Raw genomic sequence first — 23,352 nt, 5'->3', positions numbered from 1 at the left:
AGTCGAAAGTTTGGACAGATCTTCTCATTAGTCATTGGTGGAATAGGGCTATTCAGTGTATAGAGCTGTGTACCAGCCCCTACATCTGCACAACACAAGTTATGGTCTCAAACACATCAAGAAGGCGAGCAGTTCTACAAATTGATGAGGCCACAGCTGTTCACTGAAAACCATTCCAGGTGACGACCTCATGAAGCTGACTGAGAGAAGGCTGAGAGTGTGCAAAGCTGTCATCAAAGCAAACGGTGGCTACTTTGAAGAATCTAAAGTATAAAACATTCTGGTTTGTTTAACACTTTTTGTTTAAAAAATAATTCCACGTGTTCCTTCATAGTTTTAAAGTCTTCCATAGTCATTTACAATGTAGAAAATAATAAAACAAACTAAGAAAAACCATTGAATGAGATGATGTCCAAACATTTGACTGGTACTGTAATTGTAATGAATTGTAATGTGTGCGAATATATAACACATGGTCAAACTTTTATTTTGAAAACCCTTCATTTGAAAAGCAATGACCAGTGGACCCACATGCTGCAGTAAAGAGAAATATATTTATTTATTCATGTTTAACCGATAGAATAGCTTTTAAAAAGAGAAGCATAAATGATAAAAAATGTCCATTCCATGTTTTTTGCCTTTGCTTTTCCTTTAAATATTACATAAAATAAATAATTTATTCAAAAGCAGTCAGGTAAAGAATGGAGCTATCAAATACAGTGGCTTTGCATGTAAATAAGGATTTTTGTTAGAGTCGTTTATGCTATGGTGCTACCTTGGCTAAAGTCATTCTCCCGGTAGAACGCAGTTCCTCTGTCTTGGCCCCTCCCTCTCACACCTTTGAGCAAGTGCTTCCTGCAAGTGTTTGCATTTCCAGCAGTCCAATGTGTCACAGAGCACAAACGTCCAATAGAAAAAAACAGTCTTGCATGAGTTAGTACAGCATAAATAACTGCATTTGAAGGTCACACACACAAATACACCAAAGTAATACACTCTGTGAAATGTCTTCAGTTCATTGGGGACTGGGAGAGGGGGAGGGGGAGGGTGTCCAGTCCTCCTGTGTTCTTTTGGTCCAACATTTCATCCACTGGAAAGGATTTGGCGTGGAAAAAATACCCCACAACATCTCATATTTTCTCTGGTGCCAATAACTTAAAAAACAAATATATGACATCAACCAGACTCTTCGAGAACGAGTTCATGTAGTTCATTTACATAGTGCCTTCCTTTCAAAGAAACAACAATCATTTTTATATTGTAGAAAATTCCAAGTCTTTCCTCAGTGCAGTAAGCTGTTCCCAGGGGGAAGGGGCAGGGATGTCAGGGGTCAGGGGGTGTGTACAGGACTGTGGTTATGGAATGGGAATGGGCAGAAAATGTGTGGCAGTGTTTTTTCTCCGTGTTTTTTTGGCCCTCATGGTTTTGCCATTAGCGCTCAGACCCACGAACATGTGCTTCTTCTTGTTCTTCCACTCTGCAGAGGCGTAAGTGTTGTACTTGTTCTCCTCTATCCGCTCTATCAACTTGCAGTCAGTGCCAAACTCCCTCTGTAGAAAATAAACACAGCATATCAGGTCATTCATTTCCAATGGGCAAATGATTCACTTTAACCTGTGAAACAATTCAGTTCAACCTGTGTGACTATTCAGATCAACCTCTGAAATGATTCAGTTCACATGAGATGATTCAGGTAAACCTCTGAAATGATTCATTTCAACACGTGAATCGATTCAAATAAAACTCTGAAATTATTCAATTCCTCAAATGAGAAGATTCAAATAAATATCTGAAGTGATTCATTTCATCATGTAAAACGGTTCAAATAAACCTCTGAAATGATTCAATTCATCACATCAGAAGATTCAGATAAACCTCTGAAATGATTCAGATTTAAGTGCTGTTCAGAGATGTTTCTGCTCAGGCATATCTGATTCTACTCATCAGTTCGTCACCAGGTTTAGCTGGTGGGTAGTGAAACACAATCCCCAAGCTCCACATGACTCTGGCACTCAGTTGCCCAATCTTGCCCTGTATTGCACAAGTCTAAATCTGTAGGAGGACTAATTAAAATGCAGGATGTTTCCCAAAAACCGAATCCTGTACCATAACGGGTAAATGTTTCAATCACATGTTTGCTGTTTAGTTCAATACACCCTGCGTGACATAACAAAAACGAGTACCGCATTTGGCAAGGTACTAAATGTCAGTTGCAATATTTGTTACTGCTTCCCTTTTAAGCTAAGCTTTGATGGTCTTGAGAGATGTGAGCCAGCAAAAGTAGCTGTCTGAGTCAAGCCAACACCACACACACATACACGTACAAACACAGCACTGAAACTATCCAAGAGAATATTCACTGGAAAATATTATTATTGTACTCTAGCTATGACAGGCCTGTGCTATCTATTTATTACATTATTTATTTATTAAGGACCATTTGGCCTGTCTCACCACCTCATAAGACACTAAGGAATACCCTGAGATAGTGCACTGTAAACATGCCTCTGTGTACTGTAAGCCACAGATAAATTACAGTAAGTTTCCCCTTTGTCCGTAAGCTGCCTTTGTTTAAGTGCCATAACAATGCAAAAGCTGGAACCTCTGCGTCATTGTGCCATTACTGTTTTATTTCTTTTCTCATTTTGGGTTTTTTCCCCCCATTAGATTTCTCCACTCTCAGACATAAGCGAGCGTTGTTGTTTTTTTTTTACCTGTTTCAGGTAACATTTGCAATTCATGAGCTCAGATGAATGGAGCCGTTGGAGCTGGAGGGGCTGAGGAACAAAGGCCGAGCTGTGGATTGTGTTGCTGGATGCTGAATGGAGCGCAGCTACACGCATGGAGCTGTACTTGGGGAGAGACGAGTGTGTAAGGAAGAGGGGCTTCTCGGCTTACTTTCTCGAAGATGACAGAACTCTTTTGCCCAAGCCGACTTTTGCTAGGGGATTATTTACAGGCAATGGAGTGGAACTGTCCTTTAAAAGGACCCCAGGCTTTTTAAGGGCCTGGAGACATGAGAACTAGAGCAGGGGCTCAGGCAACATCAAAGACCCCGAGCCTTCACTGATCTCTCAGAGACCTGCTCCAAAAGAACCAGCCTACCTTTCTGCTGCTAAACACACTGTCTCAAGGAAGGAAAGCTGCTCTGAGTAATAGAAGCGAACTTTGAAATCTGTGGGCTCTAAACCATGGGTCCTGGAAGTCATGATCTCTTTAATGAAGAGTAAAGCTATATTTAATATTTAGGTGTTCACTTTCTAATAGAAGTGGTGAGAGGGCAATGACATATTTGATACGTGATGTGCCAGCAATTTATAGAATGTTAGAAAAAATATCTAATAAAAATAGTCCCTAACTCCTTCCTGCAGTGACCCAGACTCTGTTATGAATAATCTCACGAACTTACAGCGATGAGGTTAATCTTTTCCACAATGACAGGAGACACACAGAAAGCTCTGGTTCTACTCTGATTTATTACACTCTGCCCAGCATCAATTCAGTGTTCATTTTTAAGCTGATTTAGATTGTTTTAGTGTAGTTTAGTGTTTGACTAAAATGTATATTAGTTTAAGCTTTATTGTATTATATAGTTATGTTTAATATTTAATTATTGTCTCATATTTAATTACTGTCATTAGAAATCTAGTTGTAGTTGAGAAAACTAACAACAATTTTTAGTGCATTAAATAAAAATAGCCTAATTTTAGTCATGTGTTTTTGAAGGATTTATTCTTTTAGAGGTGTTATTTATTGCTAATTTTCATAAACAATAGCTTTAAAGTCATGTTACATTTAAAAACCCATTAACCACCAAAATTATTGAAGAATTATGTCCAATTATTTTTCAGATACGTTCTGCGTTTATTTAACAATACAATTTTAAGTTCAAATTAAGCTGTAGGAGTTGACATTCATGAGTGTATCATGGGCCAACAGTTGATATGAGTGACAATTAGACGCTCAAAGAATCATTTCTTTGGGGTCATCTCTTTATCACTGTTCCACCCAGCCGCTCTTATTGCCCTGACAATAGTAAACACCTGGGACATTTTCCTGTTTTTTTTCCCTGTGATTTTCTGTTCAAACCAGAAATAGCTGAGTCATTAACAGTATTTCACATTTTTTTTGTATTTTTTTTTCTTTTGTTGTTTTGATGAGACGTGCAAAACAAATTATTATTTACATTTAGTTCTCATCTAGTTTCAATGTAAAAAGTTAACAATTTTTTTTCATCTTAGTATTTAAGTTAAAAAAACAATTCATGAATGTGCACACGCTGTGATTCCTCTATCAGCAGATTTAAACTAGAAAATATTTGAGAATTGTGCTAGTTGATTTCTGATTTTATATTATACCATGAGTGGGATGGTCACTAAAGTGGGGCTGAGGAAAGAGGGTATACTGCATATAGTCACTGTCTGAGCATTGGTCCATATATCATAAAGTCTGAACACAATGTAGAGAGAATATTGAATGGATAATGATGTTGATGTTCACAATGAAGGTGAATACACTTGCCAACACCAGTATATACAGATTCATAGCTTTCCATGCAGATGCCTGTAAAAAGAGAACTTACCGCTCCATACACCACTCCTTTCTTGTTGATCGCAAGGTAGTAGTTGCTGTTGAGGCCTTTGATTGCCACAACGCCAACATCCACAGACTTGATCTCGAGAATACCTTCAAAACACAAAGAAACACAGAGGATCAGCAGCTGCACGAAGCTCCATTAAGCCCTCAAGTCAAACAATGCATGATGAATTATTATATGATGAACTGAAGTGATGCTGATGCTCCGTGTTTCTGGCCAAGTCTTTTATCTCATAAAGGTCAGAAATAACTGAGAAGTCTAAAGATGTTATAAAGTGTCTCTCACTCCAGCTGATTGCACTCATGGAGATGTGCATCTGAATCATGTCTGATATTTGTGTAATCACTGCATTCCTGTCTAATCACCCGTCAGTTTCCCAGCGAAGCCCACAGTCTGCCTCTCCCCCCACTGTCAATCAAGTAGAACACACAGCTGTCTGAGCTCATCCATTTCATCTCTGAGCTATAACCAGCCAGAAAGCCTCTTTCAGAGCGCTCTCCAGAACAAAAAGCATGCACAAGCAAAACAAAGAGCTTCATTAATGTCTGCTTTTTGCTGTCAGAGCTAAAGAGCACATTCATGACGAGGGACTATAACTTTGAAAGGAATAAAATGTTATTGTTTAGCAGTATTTTCCAAAATATAAGCTACAATACTGCTGTTCATAACCGGACCTGTAGTACAGTATTTTCAATGCAAAATCAGAGACATTCAATCATATATTACATTTCCTTTAAAATCAATAGTAAGTCATTTGAAATGATCCATTTTCAGGGTGATCTATTTTACACACATTAACTGTGGTGTCTCTGTTTTATTTGTTTTGAATTCATATGTTCAAAGAAAGCCAGGGTGTTTTTATTTATTAGAAAGTTCAGTCCTAGGAGTTGGTTACATCGTCTGGTTCTCAAATCCCACACGCTGTCAAATGAATTCAAATTAGTATTTTCCAGTTTGTTCTTGGGAAAAATTGTTTACATTTTTGTTTACTAGACATTTAATGTCTGATTTGACTGGACATCAAATTCCACCTCAAATTATTAATTAAAACCACCTCAATCTCCACTTACCCCTCCACCACTCGCCTGCAGTTTAAAAGCCCTGCCCTGCCAGTTGATGGGATTTGTTACTTAGTCTTATGTTTTAAGAAACCCTGGTTGTCTCAAATCCCTGCAGTTTCAAAGCACAAATGCTCAGCCATAGGGTTGACTGCTTCTCTCGCTCAAGATAAGCGTGTAAACGTCACATCATTTAAACACGTGATCTCCACTGGAGGTGGTCTTGATATAAACGAGGACTGGTTTCTGAAGTCTGCGTTATTGTTTGCAGGGAGTCTTAGAGACATTACTGGTTCAGGGTGGTGTCAAGCATGGCTGTCTTCCCTCTTAAAGGCAATTACATAAACCCACAAAGCTACAACGCTTTACTGGGGCTTATCCGTGAACCAGAGCAGGTTCTGCTGGCACACAGGGGCGATCTGATCCTGTATTGTTTGCGTACAGGATTAGGGGGTCTTTGGCCTCAAAGGTGGCCTTGGACCAAGTCAAGCTGTTAATAGCACTGACAGCTGAATCCCCACAGCTCTGGTCTGGAATATTAGTCAGTGCTTCAGCGCTTCACTGCAGTACAGCTGAGGTCCAGTTACTGCAGGAAGAACATCAGATCTGCCTGCTTCAGTTTGAAAATATTCACACTGGGGTGCACTACATTTAAAGTCAAAACAGATTCTGAAAAGACTTGGAGCCTTTTTTTAAGCTTTTTATGGATACTGAAATTTTGGTAAATACAGGCCAAACCACTTGAGATCGCACATTCTGTAACGTACAGTATTTTGCTGAACCTCCAAATACTCTTTCCTTTATGTACTTTGTTATAACTAGCAAACTGTGATGGAATCATGGAAGTACAGTTTACTGCTGGCATTGATTTTGCAGCTATTTGAACCAAAACAAATACAAGGCTGAAGGTAGAAATGCCAGTCCGACTGAAATTGTGCAGATGTCCATTGAACGTGAACACAGAATGTGTTTAATCAAGACTTAAGTTGTTGAGCGGTACACATTACTAGATTACAACCAAAGTTGGGTCGACAACGCCATGCTCCAGCATGTGTAAACACTGAAACTGAGGTCAGAAGACAACAACTTGAAGTCTGTGACTCTTACAAAATACTCAGCTTTCTTCACCAGCTACCGATTCCGACTGCCCTGAGACCTGCACACTAGACATAACCACAGCACTGAGAATCAAGGCAGAAAATGGTGTACTGTAACTCCAGCTTAACACAGCTCAAGCTCAGCAGAGCTCAGATCTGATGGGAAGGTCTCTGTGGGCTTGAAGCCACACCTGTGCAATGAGGCGCGAGTACAGCAGTGAGGCCACAACAGAAGGATTAGGGCAGATCTGAGAGTTCCCCCTTCCGCATGGACTCAGGTTGCAGCCATTGAAGGCAGATGTAAGAGAATCCAGGCGGCTTTCCCCTCTCCTCCCTCGCCCCAGGTTTGTGAACGAGAGCAACAGAATGAAAAGAGGAAGAACAGAACGCGGATGACAGACTCGCTGGGATTAGAGGGGAGTAATCCGCGATCAAAGAGCGATAGCGTGGACAAGTGCAGAGCTCCAAATGAGACAAGTGAGCATGAAGCAGGCTACTGAAGAACCACTAGCGGGTACACTCTTTGAAATTAGCATGCTAAAACAGGTTCTTCTGAGCCAGAGGAGAACAGTGTTTGGTTCCCTATGAACATTTCAATGGATGGAGTTTCTTTGAAGAAGCACATTTATGAACGAAGGTGGGGGTAGGGACAGGGGGTGCTGAAATTTTCATTAGTATATATCACATATGTAGTGTGGTCATCTGATAATCCAAGATTATTTATTTATTTAATTATTTTTTTTTTACTGGATTAGCGACTACATATACAAAAATAAATACACACTTTTGGACCAACAAATGTTTATAGTTATTGCTACAGTGTGGTTTGATATAAATTTTTAACACACCTGTGGATTCCCTCTTATTGGCTTTTCTAGCCTTCATAATGTTTATAACACATTCTTTCAACTAATCAGGTGTGCTATTGTCATTACACTTCAGTAAATAATGCATAATGAAGTCCAACTACTTGGATATTCACTGTTTGTGCCTTTCAGTGAGAAGCATGCTCTACCATAAAATCCTATGAAGGTTCAGCAGGAAAAGATGCCATAGTTTAGCTGAGAGTGGCTTTCCATTCTCGAAATATATGACTTACATTGGCCCAAATACATTGTATTTACTATATATAATGTTATATTTTTTTTTAGCAGTTGAACTTCTAACAGCCTTGGTTCTCTTAGTTCAGACCAGTATGCTAAGCTAATTAGCAATTAACATTCTGTGGTCAACATCATGGCCATATTAGGAATTCCTGTACTTCTGAATGGAAGAAATGAATAGGGCTTTGGAAACCTGCTGAAACATTATGATGTCCATTAAGCATACATTCATTTATTCATGGACCGTGGGAGGAAACCGGAGCACCCGGAGGAAACCCATGCAGACACAGGGAGAACACATCAAGCTCCTCACAGACAGTCACCCGGAGCGGGACTTGAACCCCCAACCTCCAGGACCCTGCTCTTTAGCCAGTGCCAGTTACTTACTGTAAAGCAACACTACCATGCCACCGTTCACAATAATAATAATAATAATAATAATAATATATATTTAATAATTAAAAAATATATTATTTTCACAGTTCTGACTGCTCGGAGACAATTAGAGAAGCTGTTGTAATAAAAACCTGGAAATGGATTTCTGATTTTACTTTGGCCACCTTTGGTCATGGTAAAATGGCGCAAAATCTTCCTGTCATTTGTTGTCCAGATGTTGAACAGCAGTCCAGAGACATGCTAAAGTGGGAAAAAAAGTTTAACATCTAGAGATTATTCACATAATGTAAAGCTTCTTTACAATTTACTCAACGAGTGTAGACTAGGGGAGAAGCCCAGCCAGACGGAAGTGTCCAGTTTCAACATCTACTGGAGACCTTCAGACAAAGCCCTCGTTTAAGATGTTCTTTTGTAGTCGTTTGATGTGGTTCTGCTGAATCAAAACACTCTGATTCTTCACAGCCCTCTTGCTAATTGCCTGAATGATTCCTGGACCTGTGCTCCTAAGCTGAGAAGCAGCACGGCAAGAGGAATTTAAAAGCCACAAACATCTCTCTAAACAGCTAACATATCTGCTCCAGCAGGACCTCCTGAAGTCTTCAAGGCCGCTCTTTAGCCAGTGCCAGTTACTTACTGTAAAGCGTGACTTTCTGTCTGCAGAAAACAAAAAAAAAGTGCTATTACCTAATCAACATTTTTTAGAGGTTAGCTAGGAGAACACCTGTGTGTAACACGTCTGTTATGGTTTTATACGTGGCAGGTTCTGAAAAACACAGGACCCACCACATTGTAGCACTACACACATCCACACAAGGGCATGTGTTAATGCACAAGCTAACTTTAAAATTCTGGGCAGAGTGAGTGATTTATTATATTCATATCAGCTGTTGGTCTGGGTCTCTGACCAGTCTTCTTCCAGAGTCTACATAATTTAAGGCATCTGTGGAGGCCCTGACGAAAATGTGTGCAAACCTCTTGGGGTGCAACTCAATCCTCCACGTATCTTTGGTTTATACCCTTGTAGGTCTCGGATTACAAGGGCTTAAAAGCAGGCTTTAACAAGCTTGGTCTGTGGGCTGTGTAAAGCTTGGCCGACAGGTCACGTGTCTGGAGTGCTACTCCGGTCAGTTCTGCTGGTCCAATTTCGGTCCAGTGGTGGTCCTGACTGTAGTCTCGATTGCTCTCAGTGGACTTGGCCTGTGCCCCAAGCTTTGTTGGTGGCCACCCCCATCGCTAGCCGGCGGGCTTGATGTTTTCTTGGCCAGGTGACAGATCACACGTTATCGCATCTTGTGATGATTATGAAAAATAAATAAAGAATTAAATCCCTGTAGTATGTAGGAGAGTGAAAGAGACCCGCATCCACTTCAGCTCCCCAGTCCCACTATGTGTTCATTTGTTTGGGAAGGCTATAATGCTATCATAAAGAGGGGCTCATGCCAAGCTTGGCTCAAAGGAAAACACAGGCCTTCTATAGTTAGCGTCCAAGCCTTGGAATCATCTCCAGATATCAAAACAGCAAGAGTTAGCATGAGTTACTCGCACTCAGCCAGCTTTACCTTCAGCTGCCAGCACTTCTGCCTTTCTCCCTCCTCCAGTTCTTCTTAATGCTCTAACAAGGTGAGCAGTACCTCCACGTCAGAAAGAGTGTAATTGTTCTGGGAACCCTGAGCTGCTGCTCCTGGGACAGAACATGTCTTATCAATTAGCTCCTGGTTCCCAGACCATAAAGGAAACAGGGTCCCCATTAAAAGCCATCACTGCTGCTGACCCTGCGTTGGCTCCTGATGACACTGCCTTGCACCTTTGATCTGGGAACCGCAGGCCCCTGGCTCCTGGACTGCGGGAAACAAGGCTGACTTCTCCATGTTCTCATTACTTTCTTCCTGAGCAGATCTCTGCTCCTGCTGCCTTGTGCTAACCACTGGTGAAAGTGACTTTGGCTACCATTAATATTACTCCTTCCAGCTGACCATATGATTCATAGCAGTTCATAGTGAGCAGTGCTATAGAGTCTATATCATGTAAACCCAGCAGTAATTGTTTACGCTGTATTAAAATCATATTTAGGACGGACCAATGAAAACGCTCATATAACTAATTTTTTGAAATACATGATTTGGACCAATCGAAATGTCCCAAAATTACTTGAATATATATCTCCATCTGCACACACACTTATTTGGATTAAGTGCACATGTTGTATTTCATACAAATCCCAGTGGTCATTACCACAGCATAAACAGTGGAATATTTTTCGAATTAAAGTGGACTGCTCTCGATTTACTGCAATAAACCTCTATAATAAAAGTATAGGTCAACATTAGAAATGTATGCTCTGTATATTTAAGCTTTAAATCTGAAAGCGGACGGTGTTCTCTAGTGGAAATATGTGGACTGAAGTTTAGAATAACACTTTTCCTTCTTGAGAGCTGTCATGGTTAGTCTTCTTCGGATGGGTTTTTGAATACTGCCCCCCTCCCCATCCACTATAAATAATGCTAGTGTGAATCATCTTAAGCAGTGTTTTTTCAAAGATATTTAATAACTACAGCCCTTATACATGGGTTTCTCGTGGTTCATGGCATTTGTATTCCAAATTTACTATCTGCATGAATTCTGAACTCCACTTTCTCTGACAGGGAACTATTAGTCATGTGAGGAGTGGAAATCCGGTGAAAGGCTAAAAGTCCAGTTCACATCTGCCTTCATATATCTTTCTTTATTGCCTTCTACTCTGTATATCTGCCTTGGCCGGGACTTTGTGATCATAACATGGTTAGTCTTGAGAAATACGCTCACACACTTGCAGTGCTTTGAAATTAACTGATAAACATGATTCAAGGCTAAACTCCATAAAGCTGTGGTAGTATAGTTTGTATATTAAATGTGTGTTAGTGACACAGAGGGTGTGGTTTGAGTTCAGGTCATTCAGGTATTAATTAGCTGGACCCAGTTGTGTTGACTCAATTTAAGCAACTGAAAACAGCATTAAAGCACTCCTGATGTTTGTCTTACACTCTCTATAAATCCGCTCTACACTGACTCAGCTGGAGTGTGGCCATATGGCACGAGAGGAGAGAATTAGGAATAAACAAAGCAAGGAGTAAATTCTAGCAAAACCCACCACCTTAACATCCATCCATACACAGTGATCTTCTTGCGTTCAGGTTCACACACACACACACTGCGCATGCACCGCATTTCAAGCCATTTACAAATGCACTTCTGAAGTTCAAGCTGAGAACACTTAACTTTTAACTGTTTCTAATCATTCCAAAGCACAAAGGAAACGACTCCTCTCTCAGAATGAGCAGAATGCCATGTTCTTTGGCTAAACCCTTGTCACTCACCCAGTACACTGTGTAACTTGAACGAGCTTGGACAGGGTACTACAGCCTCTCCTGGTGACAGATAAAATGAAGAACCCCTTGGAGGTCCATTAAAAAAAGATAGAAATCAAACCTAAAGGGTCTTCCACAGATGTCACTTAAGTTTTTAAAGGATAATATAATATAATTTTTCTATTAAAAGTTAATATATGATTATTGTAACATATCATCCATAAACTTTTATTGAATATCAATTTGGATGATTTCCATTCCAATATGTTTAAAAAAAAAAAAAAAGTAAATATGGCAGCAACAGTAGCAGTTAGCTTTTATTTTTTTCCTCCTGGGCTCAAAGGGTGGGAGAATGAAGTGGTGGGGGTGAGGGGGTGGTGCCATGGTTTCCTACACTCCTTCAAAATTTACATAGTGTACTTTCAGTAGTGCTGAGCCCGGAGCAGCAATGACAAAGGCTCTATTCTCTTATTACAAATCACTGAAACATCACAATGATTTTAAAGCTGTAATATACCACCAAGTTAAGCATTGAAATGGAAAACTATACAGCAATTCACTCTATGATCTTTTGCAGAAACAAGACTAGACAAACTTGGTGGGGTGGGGGCTAATGGTTATGCACACTCTGTACAAACAGACATGAAGACCCTCAGGGAACTGCCTTGTAACTTACTCACATTCTCACTCATTCGTTCACATTTAGCAGGCCAGAAATATCTCCACAAGGAGATAGCAATTCAATTCCAGTCTAACAGCATTTGATGCCCCACAAGTTTACAGATTTCCATCAGTGACTGTATGTGTCCTTGTTTTTGTATATTAAATATCCAACTGATTATTAACCTCAGATCTGAAACTGCAAATATGCATAATGTCACACCCCTATCAGCCCAACCTGCATACACACACCCACCCTCCAAAAAGCAACAACTGCACCCACTCACACATGCTGCTGTGGCGTCAAACAGACTCCAGCCTCCTCTTAAATGTCAGAGCAGGCACCCAGGTCGATGGGGACCGGAGCACCAGTGTGTGGGAACGTGTTGCATTAGTAGCTAGTAAAGCGGTGGGGGAGAGAGTGAGAAAGGAGGAGGGCCGGCCGTAGGATCTGTGAGGGATAAAATGCAGGGCTCTAGCCCGGACCCCCTGCCTCTAGTGCACGCAATATATAATTAGCCGGCATTCCTGCCTGCTTCTTTAAAAAAAAAAAAAAGGGCCGACCAGATGCATCCCTCTTCACATTGCCGCTCTCACTTCTCTACCTTTGATGCTTCCATTAGGCTCCCCCAACCACCATCTGTTCAACCACACTCCGCACAAGAATTCGACCTGGTGATGATGTGACGACGTGTCCAGGGAAAAGTTCACTGCATTCTCAGCTATGTGGGTTGTGTTTTGTGTTTAGAGCGGTGTATTAAGAGTGTGAAACGTATGTGTCTCTGTGCCCATATACTTCATTCAATGACTTTTATAATTGCGTATGTTCATTACATAATATAACAAAGCACTTACTCAGGTTTGCCCAACACCAAATGAGCAATTATGAATGTCAGTGTTAAATAGCTGTGTTGTTACATGTAGTTACAATGTAGTTAAATAGTTATAAAGATGCTTGGAATGGAAAATGCATTAAATAGTTTCCTAATTAAAGCCTGTTATGAAACACTGATGAAGGACAGTCCTCAGAAGACCCATGTCTTCTGGCATAATATGAGGACATTTCAAGCCCAGCAGGGTGTGAGACACATCCCTATTGTGCCATCCTGTTGACAAGGAAAATGATTATTTATGATTCTACATCAGCCTTTTTCACTTTGAGCTCCGTTTCTGTTGAAAGACAGAAGAATGGGACGGTCAGTTCGTCTGATGGAGGAAGAGCGTGTGGTTCCTCCAATAAATCTGTATCCTATTCTGAAGCTTGTGGGGTAGTTCTATGGTGGGCACTGAAGCGACTTGATGGGCAAGTATCGAGGCGTGTTGAAAGAAACTGTACAGTCAGTTTTCAGCAAAAAAAAAAAAAGTGCAGGAGTGAGATAAATAAAAGTAGAAAAGAATTGTGGCCACTTTGAATGTGACGCCTCCGCTTCCTGCTTCCCAGGCGACTTTGGTCAAACTGAAAACCTCATGAAAAAAACACGCATCCACATTTGAATTCTCAACAAAAACAATTTTTGAGCAAAGACTGTACACAAAGTGGTGCCTTATATCGGAGTCTATTCTTGGATGTGTAAATAAGAAGTTCAGGAAAGTTCATCTGGGAATTCAAAAGTTATTCACTGTCTGTTGGTCAGAGTTCTTCAGGCCTCATACACAAAACCCTTATTCTTTCGTCAGTCAATGGAGAAGCACAGTATAAGTGATCGGGCTCCAGACAGAGAAGATTGACAGTGCTATTCCTCTCCTGCAACAACCTTGGCACAAATGGTCCTGTGCTTTAAGTTATGGGGTCAAAGGTTAGGCATACATCTGGTCTTCCATACCTCTGTGATAAACTTTGAACAGAGCAAAAACAAGACTTGAAGTGAGGGAAGATTCTGGAAGTTTATTTATATGAGGTATACTTTTACTACAAAGCTGTCTGTTATTTTTTTCCCAAATGGAGTGATGATTTTAAAAGGCTAATGTGCATTTAATGTTGAAATATAAGTAGTTACGTGCAATAAACAGTAATAAGAATGTAATAATCAACTATTATTACATGTAGTTTGTATTTGATATAAAATTCAGGCTGATTGAGTTTAATAAATGCGTAGAAAAGCATATAATATAGTTGCTGCTCCTAAACATTGTCTTCAAACTGAGATGCATGACTCTTAACACCTCCTAGACATAGCACAACTGGCAAGTTATGGAGAAGTTATGAGTAAACATGTCTGAGCTGTCAGTATCTTGCCTTTTTGATGGTCATGGGCCTTGTTTGCCTCCTTAAGCTGTCTAGTAAAAGTGGGCTCTAATATTTATGAATGTCAGGAGAACGACTCTTAAAAGGACGTTAAGGTCAAACGGAATGAAAAGAAACATTGACTTTAACCTTTTGTACATGCAGCAACTCCTCGTAAGTCACTTTTATGGCTCGTGTGGTTGAGATTTCCCAGGAGTGCTGTAAATGGGCACCACGATCACAGAGGAACAGAGCAGACTCATGTGGACCCAATGCCATCCATGTGTCTTGAAATATAAATTCTCACATTCGTAGCATGTGCTTTCGTCCCATTTTTCAAAGCGTGTTGGAAAAGACATCCAGCATTCAGCAAACCGGGATGACGGTTTGAGCCATAGTTGTGGCAGGAACAAGCTACTGAAGACTTGCAATTACAGTTCCTACAGTACGCCATGTCCTTATTTCATTATGTTCAGGGTGTCTCATTACGTAAAAGAGCTGTATTGGCGTGACTGTAATGTCACACATAAACACACATAATGAGGAGCAGCTGATTCAACTGAGAGCTTGTTGTTGTCCCATCGTGAACTACGGATGAGGCATTAAACAACGGAGCCCAGTGGAGTTTAACACTGTTAGCGCCCAACAGCCGGACATCACCAATCTAACAACAAAGTCGAGACACTGTTCCCAGCTTTTTAACAATTTACTGGTCTCTTCTATTCATACTTTACAGCTTTTCTAAAGTCTATTGTTGCCAATGTGTTCATTTCTAGCTGTAAACAGACATCCACTGATAAAGACCTCCACAAAAAAATAAACATTACTCCCTATTGCCCCCTATTGGTGAAACAGCACCGACATGTTCATCCCGCCAGGTTCTTGTCCATCACAGTGTACACACACACACACACACACACACCTGTGGACAGTTTCACACACCCAGCCAGTCACTCACTCACTCACTCACTAACACACACACACACACACACACTAACCCTATCACAAACACACACCTGTGGACTGTATCACCCACTCACTCTGTCACTCAAAAACTCACACATGTGGACAGTTTCACACTTTCACCTAGTCTCTCTCTCTCTCTCTCACTTACACACACACACACACACACACACACACGCACACACACACACACACCTGTGAACAATTTCACACACTCACCCAGTCACACTCCTTCTCTCTTTCTGTCTCCTCACACACACAGACACACACACAAACACCCTGTGGATATCTTCACACACTCATCCAGTCACTCACACACTCAAACCTATGTACAGTTTCTCACTATATATATATTATATATTATTACCATAATGTCCAGAATTCCCATATCAGGTCATGTCAAGCATATTGTGATGAAATATGATGAAACATAGCACAATAACAATAAACATAACCTTACTCAGCTCTGCCTCCAACTGTAACATTCCAAGCAAAATAGCAACTAAAGCTGTTCAGAGCAGCTCTGTGTGAGGAATGAGCAAGATAACAACTCCACGGTGAGCCCCTAGTCTACACCCTGTGAAGACTGTGGAGAATAAAAAACACACAAGCCCTGACAGATGAGGTGCTGCTCCTCTTAATGTCCAGTGCTTGCTCTGGTCCAGCAGGACGCCCATCAGCAGCGCTCTGAGCAGAGCAGCAGCCAGGCAATTGATTTTGGCTTGGAAACACTTCATTGCCGCAGGCCTCATCTGTATCTCTAATTGAGCTCTATTAGATTCAACTGGCTCTAAATGGGCTGAGTGGTGGGGGGATGACCAGTGAGCCGACCTCCGTTTGATGTACTGCCCACTAGTTGACACGATGATTGGATAGACCCCTGCACTTTGGACCTCACAACCAGTAGTTGAACCCTAAACTGCTAAATACCCTCAGTCAAAGCTGTCAAGGCCTAATGATGCTCATTAAGAATTTCCTCCCAAAAGACCCAAAGGATTCAGCCTCTTTAAAAGCTTTCTGGAAGTTGCTTCTGCCCAGAGGAAAAAAAGGGAAGCATGCGCAGCCTTAGTTCTTCAAATAACAAATAACTGGACCATCTTTTAAAGACGTATCTTCAAAAATTAAATGAGAAGAGTGAAGAACCTCGGATGCACCTCTCAAGACTTACAGGGGACAGATTAAGAAAAAAAATTACTTGTGCAGCTTGCTGTGAATCTGGAATCCAACAACACAATCCTATTGTTGTGACCTGCCAAAATCAGGAAAACATGAGAAAACAAGTACAAACAAAACAAAACAAAACAAAAAGAACCAAACAAAAATGGCTAAAATCCAGAGCCACTGCTCCTCACTCCTGGGCTCTCGTGCTGAACTGAGCTGTGGCTCATTCTCATTTAAAGGAACAGGTGCTAAAATTGGTCATTCTGAGCAGTACAGAGGGAGAACTGTGTTGTGGAGTTTGATCCTTGTGGTATTTTGAACACAGCATGTGACAGATGCTTCGTTAAGACCCAAGAACCGTGTTACATTGTGGAAAAGTGGTAGAATATGTCTCATTTAAAGCTGGATAAACAGTAGATTAGTAACAGGCCTAGCACCTTTGTGAATATATGTTCGTTTGTGATGCATCCCCGCCATGAAAATCACCCTTAACTCTGCCCCTACTCCTTACCTTAACCATAACCCCAAGCTCCATAAGTTCAGAGCACAGTTAATACAATCTTCTCCCAAAATTATACAGTGCAGCTTGATTCTTTCTGTGATTCAGTGCAGTTTCTGTGATTCTTTCTCTGATTCAGTGCAGTTTCTGTGATTCTTTCTGTGATTCAGTGCAGTTTCTGTGATTCTTTCTCTGATTCAGTGCAGTTTCTGTGATTCTTTCTGTGTTTCAGTGCAGCTTCTGTGATTCAGTGCAGTTTCTGTGATTCTTTCTGTGATTCAGTGCAGTTTCTGTGATTCTTTCTGTGATTCAGTGCAGCTTCTGTGATTCTTTCTGTGATTCAGTGCAGTTTCTGTCATTCTTTCTGTGATTCAGTGCAGTTTCTGTCATTCTTTCTGTGATTCAGTGCAGTTTCTGTCATTCTTTCTGTGATTCAGTGCAGTTTCTGTCATTCTTTCTGTGATTCTGTGCCTCCAGTGGCTGGGACGCTTGTCCTAAAATATCTAAGAATAAATTGTCTACACTTACAAGTGTTATGAATATTTCAAGTACTCAATTTGTTGTAAAAGTTCAACATTCCTGGGGTTCTGCAGTTTAGACAAACACACATTGCTCACTGCTGTCTCCTAAAGTATTTATAGCAACAAGGAACTTAATTTTAAATTTATATCAAATAATGAATGCATTTAGTCCTGCACCAACTGCAGGTTTGCCCAGAGCCATGCATCAAAGCCAACACCGTTCTACACCAGTAAGTGTCCTTGAGCAAGACTCCTAATGCTACATTCGCCTATCTCCACTCATGAAAAAAAAAACTTAAATTCTTTGGATACTGCAGAGTGTTTTAATGCTTCTCAATAGCAACAATAAGGTGCTTCATTACTGTGGAGAGAACCCTTTCCCATGATATGAAGTGGCGTAGGGATATCTTTCTGACCTGTGCTAGTCATCAGTGAGCTCTAGAACAGAAACTAGGATGAGAAGGTCAGGGCCAGAGGCTTGGTCTTGCGCTCTCGGCTGAACGGGCCATCCGTGTGTACAATTCACAGTGAGGTTGTTGTTTGGGAAGCTCAATGGACTGAGGACAGCTCAGAGCTCCAGCACAGCGGCTATGTCCTGAACTGTCTGGTGGGAGACCAGAGTCAAAACACAGTGTGACAAAGTGATACTGAGCAGATGGATTCTGAAAGGGAAATCAAACAATACGGGTGGGATTGGATTACAAGCTGCACATAGACAGGTCTTTTATTGGGTGAGGGGGGACAGATAGACAGACAGACAGACCGACAGAGAAAGAAACTTGGCTTGAGAGCTACACTCTGTCACACTCAGGAATCCTCTCCATGTTTTTCCACATGGTAGAGTAATACTTGACTTCTCAGAATGTGGCAATACTTTTGATCGAGCGTATCAGAGGTTCTCGGGATTAGGTTAAACAAGAACAATAAACCAAAGACAGGATCTCCCCTGTTTGGCAGCACTGTCAAAACCTTATAGTGAGATGAATTCAAATTTAGATTATAGCCGAGTGTCCTAGAAGACGATGAAAGGGGGAAATGGAGAGATCATTAATTCCTTTGGAGAATTAATGTATTTAACCCATCTGGATCAGTGAACACACACACACACACACACACACACACACACACACTCCGGGCAGTGAGTTCACACAACCATAGCACTCAGGGAACAGTTAGGGGTTAGGTGCCTTGCTCAAGAGCACTTCAGCCTTAGATTTTTAGGGAGGAGAAAATGCAGTTCCCACTCCCCACCTCCTCAACCCCACAGCCCTCATTTTTCCTGCAAAGTCTGGGGATGAAATCCTACATTTTGGCCAATGGGAGTTTAACACAGGCTCAAATTCATCAAACAATAATAGTGTGATGCCATTGTATTACACCTCAGTATTTAATACTTTAGCAATGACGAAGATAAATAAAGTGCCCACTCCAGGGTGTGTTCCTGCCTTGCACCCAGTGATCCCAGGCAGGCTCCGGACATGCTGTAAACTGGATAAGCAGTTTCAGACAATGAATGAATGAATGAATGAACAGGCTGCAATGATGACTGGCTAATATTTATTCTGATGCATAAATTATTGAGGAAATGTCCATATATTTCATGACAAATAGCTAATATAATTATTGTGATAGGCCTAGATAACATTGAACACCCCCCTGCCACACACACACATACACACACACACACACACACAGTGGAATAATGAGCCAGAGCCTGCTTGTTTTATGGGGGGCAGCTGTGGCCTAATGTTTAGTCAAGTGGGCTTGGGAGTGGAAGGTCGCCAGTTTTATCCTCTCAACCCTCAGGAAAATCGGGGGTTGGGGCGCGTGAAAGTACAGCACTGTCTCCTCCTTTAACATTCATGGCTGAGGTGACTTTGTACAAGGCACCCAACCCGCAGTGGCTCCCCCTGTGCTGGGACGGATGCCCATTTCTCTGGGTGCGATCATTAACATCATTCCATACTCCGTACTCACAACTGTGGGTGATATAAAAAAAAATTGCTGGGCTGAAATATCGGGAAATACTACACCGCGTGCGGAGGAGTGTTCGAAAGTGTCAACAACAGCCCGACAGGGGTAAAGCAAAGAGTTAGCGAGATACTCCTCTTGATTTTTTGCCAGCCCTAGTGTGATGCCCTAGCATTCCAGTCGACTCACGCTGACACATACGGAGGCAAGAGTGGAGTCTGATTACAGAATAAATTACTGAATGAATAAAGCCCACAGGGCTGTCAGGAAAGCGGCACACTTCAACACCCAGCGGCTCTTTAAACAACAGAGCGCTGCTGCTACCTTGTGGGCACACTGGCTCTCCAAAGAACGCTCCCAAAGGCACAGGGAACACTCGGATATGGCTCCCCTCCAATCCGGTTTGGAGAAATGATTCATCAACCGCCGAGTGCTTCCCCGTTCTGCCTCCCGCAGACGTTCCAGACCAGATCCACGCTTTGGGAGAAGGAATGGCGCTGAGAGGACATGTGTATTCCTCTCTAAGACCTTCCTGTAGTGGCTGACCAGAGTGGCTAGTGCCTTAAGGTGACAAGCAGACCATGTTCTCATGTGGTAAACAGTCAGGAAGAGCCAATAGTGTATTCCCAGGGTATATTCTCTGTTCCCCTTGTCTATACCCGGCATATTGGCCCTCTGTCTATACCCTGCTTCTATCTCATCTGTCTACAGCCAGCATATATTCCATGGTTCCGTTACCCTGCATATATCATTGACATGTCTTTATCAGTCCACATCATTAGTCCATTAGAGTTTCCCCCTGGCTCTGAATAGCTTTGTCCCTGATGTTTACAGGCGTTTTAAGAGGCAGCTCGGCTAATTGAAAGACCCACAGAGCTCTAGCTCTCTCTGTCTGTAACAAAACCCACCGCACATGGGCCCCATATGTCAAAGCCTTTTTTTCGTTTTTATTAGGGGCCGATGCAGTAACGGAAAAGTGCCCAGGCAGATCTGCAGTGTGCTGGCCAGGTGCTTCGGCCTGACGTACAGTAAACGTAACAACACCGTGAACTTACAGGCTGTTTAAACTAAAATACAAGGTGAAGGGACGGGACACCACACTGAGAGAAGGCTCAGACTCAAACAACATCACATGTGTGATACATTAGCACGGCGCACACGTTTCACACACACAGAGCCATAGTGGACAGCAGTTTGGAGCTGGACCGGCCGTGATAACGGGGATAAACGGCAGCGGAGGGCAGAGCGATGCCATATCACACACTGGTTCCAAACTAAAGCACAACAAAGAAAATACAAGCCGCTTCTCTGACAGGGTGCTCTGTGTCTGTGGGGTCAGCCCTTGGTGATAGTGCTGTGAAAGGTTGTTCTGACGTATTAAGGAGTGTGTGGTAATACAGCTGTGATGTGGCGGAGACGTTCAGTGACTCAAACTCTGTGTTGTTTTGGTTCGAAAGAAAGACATCGCCTTCTCCTTGGGTTGTGTTTAATTGGATCCAGGAAATCTGCTACGAATAAGTGCGCTCTCTGAAACACAGAGGGAAAAAGAACACGCTGGGCAAGACGAGTCCTGAAAATCGAGTGCTGCACACACGAAGCCGTCCAGACCTCTGCCACCACCAGCTCAGGTACGGTTCTCATTACCAGTGAATGTTTGGGGTGAACAAATCAAAGCAGGCAGGAAATAAGCAGTGCCATGTCCTGGGAAAGATTTCGCCTCTATAAGACCCACATGTGTGTGTGTATATCTGTGTGTGTGTGTGTGTGTGTGTTCAAGAGAGAGAGAGAGAACACAGGGAAAAACATAAAAAAGGAAGGACTGCTGAAATAGGTGTGTGGGAAGATGGAAGAGGGAGAAATGAAAGGAATGGCTGGAGACTGGAAGAGGGGGATGACTGTGTGAGTTAGGACAGGGAAAGGAAAGGAAAACTGGAGGAAAACAGAGTGACTAAATAGAAAGAGAAGCAATGAAAAGGTTAGGGGTGTGTGTGTGTGTGAGAGAGAGAGAGAGAGAGAGAGAGAGAGAGAGAGAGAGAGACTGTTACTCACTGAACGGATCGTCTTTGCTCTTGGTGCCGTTGACGGTGCCGTTCTTATCAATCCTGAGAAAAAACTTCTGGTACGAGAAGAGCTTGCGCTTGCGCACGTCCCCGGTGAGGTGACTGTAGCTGCGCACGTGGCGCCCCACCACGACCACCGCCGCCGCCGATGAGGAGTTGGCGGCCACTCCGGGAGCAGGAGGATTAGGAGGAGGAGGAGAGCGCACGGGCCTGCTGTTGCTGTCGCGCGCTCCATGGCAGGCCGCGGGCAGCGAGGCGCAGAGCAGCGCGAGCAGCAGCAGCAGCAGCAGCGGCGGCGGGTGATGCGCGCACGCGCAGGGCGGACGGAACCAGGCTGCAGGACACTTCCTCACTGTCCATTTGCACATGGTAGTGACGCGTGGAGGACTGCGAAGAGCCTCACAGAAAGGAACATGCTGGAGTGCGCGCCGGCTGAAGGCGAGAGCGCGCCGCGGGAACGCGCACAGGAACGCTGCTGCCTAACGGTCTGGATCGGCTTCCCCTCGTGTCCGAAAGGAATGCGTCAACATCCATAACTCGGAAAAAAAACAAGAAGAAGAAGAAAAATAATAATACCGCTCGGTTTGAGCGCGCGCCCCCTCGGCAGAGCTGAAGAGCCCCCCAGCGCGCGCGCACCCAAACACCCTTAGGGAGAAAAAAGTCCCTCCGAGAGAAGGTCCAGCAACAGAGGGGAAGGAGTGTCCTGCGGAGAAGGTGGAGGAGCACAGCTACTGTCCCGAGGAGGGTCCAGCGCACAGAGCCCTGTAATCCCCCCACTCCCTCTCTGTCTCTCGCTGAAGTCTCTCTGAAGGGTCTAGTCCTGAGTGCGCGTGGGCTGTGGGCTGCGTCCTGCTCGGTGTGTGTGTGTGTGTGTGTGTGTGAGAGGGTCCTGAAAGGTGGAGCACTCTGAAGTGACTGAGCGCAGCCGCTGCTCTCACCTTATTTATTCAGCGCGCGGCCCAGATGTAATCTCTCGCGCTAATAGGCAAGTCCATGAAGCGCAGTCGGCTTTGAAGATTGGTGAGCGCGCGCGTGCTGCCTGTGGGTGTGCGTCAGGGGCAGTTTTTTCCCCTCCCTCTCTCTCTCTCTCGTCTGCTATCTGTCTCGCTCGCGCTCAGTTGTTTCTTTCACTTCTGTCTCTCTCTCTCTCTCTCTCTCTCTCACACACACACACACACACTCTGCCCCTCCCACCTTGTTCCCTCCCTTTCGGGTTGTGAGCCCCAACTGTTGCCCAGTCTCTCTCTCTATTTCTCCCTCTTTCTCACTTAATCTCTTTCAATCTCTCCCTTTTTATTATGTTTTTATATCTGTGTATTACTCCCTTCCTACTCCTCAGTTTGTTTTAGTGGACCCCCACCCCCCACCATGGCATATGACCCATATCTGAGACCCCCAGCCCTTTCCCCCTCATTTATTCGCACCCGTTCTTTCCCCAGCACCTTCCCCAGGTTACAGCGTCTCCTCCAGAAGCCCGGTATCAGCTGTCGAAAGCGGGCCTGAGTGTATGAGGCTTTAAAAGAACCTGTAACAGCAAACACATGTCCAAATGGAAGATAAAAAAAAAAACATCAACACAGGAGTAGCCCTTAAAAATGGCTCTGGGGAGATTGGGCCGATTACAAGCAGGCGGCCTGTCGTACCACCGAGAAAACACCCAGTAAAGAAGGGGAGACTCATGTCTGGATTATTGGTTGT

At 42.9% G+C, this 23,352-nt stretch overlaps 1 protein-coding gene across 1 annotated transcript; it reads right to left on the bottom strand.

Moving 5' to 3' along the window:
• Positions 1 to 580: 580 nt before the first annotated feature.
• Positions 581 to 22,554, bottom strand: fgf10a (fibroblast growth factor 10a). Its single transcript, XM_066646318.1, has 3 exons — positions 21,644 to 22,554; positions 4,583 to 4,686; positions 581 to 1,550 (listed from the first exon to the last, which is right to left on the bottom strand). The coding sequence occupies exons 1-3, from the start codon at positions 22,020 to 22,022 to the stop codon at positions 1,356 to 1,358; spliced, it is 678 nt and encodes a 225-aa protein (XP_066502415.1). The 5' UTR covers positions 22,023 to 22,554; the 3' UTR covers positions 581 to 1,355.
• Positions 22,555 to 23,352: the final 798 nt, after the last annotated feature.

This window comes from Hoplias malabaricus, chromosome 15, assembly GCF_029633855.1.
Source record: "Hoplias malabaricus isolate fHopMal1 chromosome 15, fHopMal1.hap1, whole genome shotgun sequence".
NCBI lineage: Eukaryota > Metazoa > Chordata > Actinopteri > Characiformes > Erythrinidae > Hoplias > Hoplias malabaricus.
The sequence above is the reverse complement of the archived record's forward strand: the minus strand, read 5'-3'. Positions and strand labels throughout refer to the sequence as shown.

Bases quoted from the DNA above. Each gene is read 5' to 3' on its own strand.
- fgf10a (XM_066646318.1), bottom strand. From the start codon at position 22,022: ATGTGCAAATGGACAGTGAGGAAGTGTCCTGCAGCCTGGTTCCGTCCG. The intron at 4,687-21,643 runs GTGAGTAACAGT...TGTGTTTTGAAG, and splicing joins GAGCAAAGACGATCCGTTCA to GTATTCTCGAGATCAAGTCT. The intron at 1,551-4,582 runs GTAAGTTCTCTT...TATTTTCTACAG, and splicing joins AAGGAGTGGTGTATGGAGCG to AGGGAGTTTGGCACTGACTG.